Source organism: Olea europaea, chromosome 21, assembly GCF_002742605.1.
Source record: "Olea europaea var. sylvestris chromosome 21, O_europaea_v1, whole genome shotgun sequence".
Taxonomy (NCBI): Eukaryota; Viridiplantae; Streptophyta; class Magnoliopsida; order Lamiales; family Oleaceae; genus Olea; species Olea europaea.
Genome location: NC_036257.1, coordinates 6381188 through 6385547, shown reverse-complemented (window position 1 = coordinate 6385547; position 4360 = coordinate 6381188). Strand labels below are relative to the sequence as shown.

The window sequence follows — 4360 nt, the reverse complement described above, 5'->3', positions numbered from 1 at the left end:
ACAATTAGATCGTTACATTATCATTTTCTTTCTTCCTTGCTGTAGGTATTGACTTCTGAATTCTTCGATTTCTTTAAATTCACACTTCACAAGCACTCTGTGGTAGTGTGTTCCACTTCATGACCAACAGCTAATAGGCAAATGCTGATTATTTGACTAACAGATAGATTATTCTGAATTATTTCGATATATATGTGGACTCATGCAATAATAACACACACATACTTTTTATCTATTTCGTAATCCCATTTTGATATTGCAGTTTTGTTGAAAGTTCTCAGCTTCTCCTTCTTTCTTTTTCTTGGCGCTTTCTGTACAGGTAAAAGAAGATTGAAAGATCTCTTGGTTCAACGAGATAATCGTGTGTGTGCAGATTGTAATGCTCCAGACCCAAAATGGGCGTAAGTTCCTCCTTTGGATTCATGCACTGTTGTTTGTTTCCATATATTATTATAGTGGTAACAATATAAGAGCCATGAGAAAAGCTGAGTAGTTTCGGCATTCACCATCGCCAATATTCCTGTGTCTGGGGTTCAGAAAGAAAAAGGGAAGCCTTTGGATGCCATAAACATGGAATGGAATAACGGAATTAATAAATAACACTTTCACCTACGTAAAGCCAACTAACGGAACAAGTAAAAAAATAAAAGAATAGAGAAAATATAACGTTGATATGTTCATGTTAGTTAGGATCAGTAGAATGCATCATTAAACCATAACCAAACACGACACCCAGAAAAGGTCCTTTAATATGTGATTCTGGTAGGAGTATGAATAGTACAGATTACATTATAACCTCCTTAAAGTGATAGATGAGCCTTGTGGAGCCTTTTTACCAATTTGTTACAAATTGATGTGCATGCTACGACTGTGCAAATTTTTTGTAAATATATTCTGAACTTGGAGTTCATGTGTTCCGATCTAAAGTTATGGCTATGAGCAAGAATGTGTAACAAGATTGATAATGATAATTAGAGCTTTCCAAGAGAGAACATTCTCTTGGATCCAACCATTTTTACTGTAATGAGGATGAATGAAATATTTTGCTTTTTATTTTCTATAATGTTGCATTGTTTTCTTTATTTTCCCCTTTTGACGATTTTTAGAATTGTCAATGCCATTACAGGTCAGCAAATATAGGAGTATTTATTTGTTTAAAGTGTTGCGGAGTGCACAGAAGTCTTGGTACTCATATTTCGAAGGTGACTACTGATAACTCTCGTCTCCAATCTTCTGGGCTATATTCATACCTAACATAATTGGAAATCCTGCAGGTTTTGTCTGTGACATTAGATGAATGGTCAGATGATGAAATCGAATCAATGATTGAGGTTGGCGGAAATGCTTCTGCAAATTCAATTTATGAAGCCTATATTCCTGAAGGAATCTCAAAGCCTAGACCAGATGCTAGCCACGAACAGCGTTCAAAATTTATCAGGTCAGATGAAATGTATAAACACTAAGATTATTAGGCCTTTCAAATGCTATGGTTCTAGCTCTCTCTCCCCCTCTCCCCTTCCTGTTTGGTGAAGATCCCCACCCACAACAATGAACCAAAAGAATTAAAAATAAAAATGTAACACCTGAACAACAATCTAAGTAAATATTGATGATTTGAGATTGAGCTAGTCACCCTGATCAGACATTTTTTTTCTTGCTTCATCAATATCAACATGACTTGTCTTCTCTAAAACGCTTGTTTTTTCATCTTTTTGGTCTATTTATGCATTCATGGAAGGTCCAACCATAAGAGAACGTTATTAGAACTGTGACAATGTATTCAGGTTGGATAATTTATGTTGTTCTGTATTAATTTTTTAGGTCTAAGTATGAGCTGCAAGAATTTTTGAAACCTAGCCTACGTATTGCCTCAACTTCAAAAAAGAGTTCTTTGCAAGTAAGTTTATCCAGGAAGATTATGGATAGTTTTCGAAGCTCGAGTTCAACACAGAAATCAGTAAGTTGTCTTTGCTTGTTTGCAACCTTCCACCTCCTTCGTTTTTGTTTCACATACTTTTTGTTTCAGTCAACTTGATTGGTGTTATAAAACGAACATAAATTGATTTGATGAACGAGAATTTTTATTATGGTGTACATGCTGCCTTTCTTCACATTTATTTGCAATAGTATGGAGAATCTTTTAATAAATTATGTAGAACAGATACCATTTAAGGAGATATGACATAATATTTGAGATAGAACAATCTCAAATAGTATAAGAAATTTACTCTGTGAAGCTAATGCTCAATCTGATCACAGGATGGTATGGTGGAATTTATTGGAATGTTGAAGGTCAAAGTACTTAAAGGCACAAAATTGGCTATTCGAGATATGCTATCTAGCGATCCTTATGTGGTCTTGACCCTGGGGCAGCAGGTTAGAAAATCTCTCATTTTATTTGATTTTGGGACAGGGCAATGAAAGAAGTAACAGTGCTGGTGAAAATTTTGCCATCAAGATCTGCTTATGTTCTTGTTTCACAATTCTGACTTCTTGGCTATTGATGGAAAACTATTAATTTTCCAATTAGACCCTCTTGTCAAGATTTTTAAGCTGTTTCTTTGTGTTATTAGAAAGCACAGACGACTGTGGTTAAGAGCAATCTGAATCCTGTTTGGAACGAGGAACTCGTGCTTTCAGTTCCACAAAACTGCGGCCCAATAAAATTGGTAATTCTTCTCTTGCTGTTCGTTTCCATTTTCTTAATCAGGAAAACAATTTTTCTTGTTAGTTTCTTGTATTTTCTATGGCATTTTCTGTTTCATACATGTTTTCTACTTCCTCAGCATTCTTCTCTTCATATATATGCACACATTCATACATGGCAATAATCACCATCCACCAAATGCTCCTGGATATATCATTGTATCTAATCTTTCGACTTCTCTAAACTCCAAATCGCAGCAAGTTTTTGATTACGACACATTCTCTGCTGATGATATAATGGGGGAAGCCGAAATAGACATTCAGCCAATAATAACCTCTGCAATGGCCTTTGGAGACGCTGGAATGTTCGGAAACATGCAGATTGGAAAATGGCTGAAATCGCACGACAATGCCCTGATAGAAGATAGCACAGTAAACATTGTTGATGGGAAGGTGAAACAGGAATTATCGCTGAAGCTCCAGAATGTAGAATCTGGAGAATTAGAACTGGAGCTAGAGTGGATGCCTCTTGAACAATAGGTGTATATAAATGGTTGAATTCTATATTTTTTCTTCCTCTTATTCTTCTTTCTCCTGTAGGTATTCTTCTTGAACAATTTCATGTATGAATTTTTCATTGGAAGTTGCACATACATGATGTTGTATTCTTTATCAAATAATATTATTGCAGAAATGATCCATTATTTTACTGGGTTCTGATCTTAATTACAGAAACTAATGGTGTTTATGATCATTAAGTTTAGTGACTAATTTTAAATGGAATGCACTATTTATTGGTCACAGAATCGATTTCAGTGATCAAAGGGGAAATAATTTAAAGTGTAGTGATTACATATTTACGAGAATACAACAAACACTTCAGTATTAAATCAAAATTGTTTAAATAATACAGTAATACTTACTACTTATGAGCCAAAGCATTAGGCGCAGAAGTTGGAGCTGACGAGGATGCTGATTTTTTCTTATTCTCCTTTCGGAGACGAAGAAGAAATATAATCCCGGCGACGGAGAGCAATGCGACGCCGGTTAATCCACAGATTAAGCTGGCCACAAGCAATGACCTCTTCAAGTGTTCACCACTCGACCTCCCAACCTTGTGATTGCTCCACCACGTGGCCGGATCGCTGAAATTCTTGGTCTTTGGCAGCGGTGCGGAGGACGACGATGTCGTTGCACCGAAGAAATATAGCATTTCTGCGGTTCCGTTTGCTTTCATCGGCGGTGACGAATCTTGATAGGATAAGCCGTGGTCCGATGGACGGAGCTCCCTGCCGTCCGATTGGCTGATAACTGTGAAGATCGCAACGAATGCCACGACACCGTACTGAAAGTAACAGTTCAACATTTCTGTTTACTATTGACTCTTGATCTTTCCTTGGAAGAGAAGAATGCGCGGAACTGGTAGTTGAGTATTCTTTTTCTAAGAGTGAAATTTACAAATTGTCACTGAAGTTCGAGTGAAATTTCAAATTGGTCATTAAAGTATTTTTTATGATTCATTTAATCACTGAAGTCAAATAATATTACATAATTAGTCACTCATTTGACTTCATCTGCTCCAAATCCAACATCGACGAGTAATGTTATTTGCAGTTGCTCACTGTCATAGTCGTCCACTCGTTCTACGTGGTATACATATAACGATTAGTGATTTGATGCCTTATGTCATGTAGAACGATTATAGTAATGAACG

The 4360-nt window shown here is 36.3% G+C and overlaps 2 protein-coding genes across 2 annotated transcripts in view; one reads left to right on the top strand and one right to left on the bottom strand.

Moving 5' to 3' along the window:
* The window catches only part of LOC111370049 (ADP-ribosylation factor GTPase-activating protein AGD12-like), a 3669-nt gene extending 314 nt beyond the window's left edge, over positions 1–3355 (top strand). Inside the window, exons 3-10 of the mRNA XM_022991760.1 lie at positions 9–45; positions 320–401; positions 1127–1202; positions 1275–1438; positions 1822–1957; positions 2260–2376; positions 2574–2669; positions 2905–3355. Of these exons, the coding sequence (XP_022847528.1) occupies positions 9–45; positions 320–401; positions 1127–1202; positions 1275–1438; positions 1822–1957; positions 2260–2376; positions 2574–2669; positions 2905–3186 (990 nt within the window). The 3' untranslated portion in view covers positions 3187–3355. The remainder of the gene's footprint in view (positions 1–8; positions 46–319; positions 402–1126; positions 1203–1274; positions 1439–1821; positions 1958–2259; positions 2377–2573; positions 2670–2904) is intronic.
* A 103-nt stretch (positions 3356–3458) lies between these two features.
* On the bottom strand, positions 3459–4081 carry LOC111370282. The gene has a single exon (XM_022991958.1). The coding sequence runs from the start codon at positions 4010–4012 to the stop codon at positions 3569–3571; it is 444 nt and encodes a 147-aa protein (XP_022847726.1). The 5' UTR covers positions 4013–4081; the 3' UTR covers positions 3459–3568.
* Between the last annotated feature and the right edge of the window lie 279 nt (positions 4082–4360).

Coding starts and splice junctions, on each gene's coding strand:
- LOC111370282 (XM_022991958.1), bottom strand. CDS start 4,012: ATGTTGAACTGTTACTTTCAGTACGGTGTCGTGGCATTCGTTGCGATC.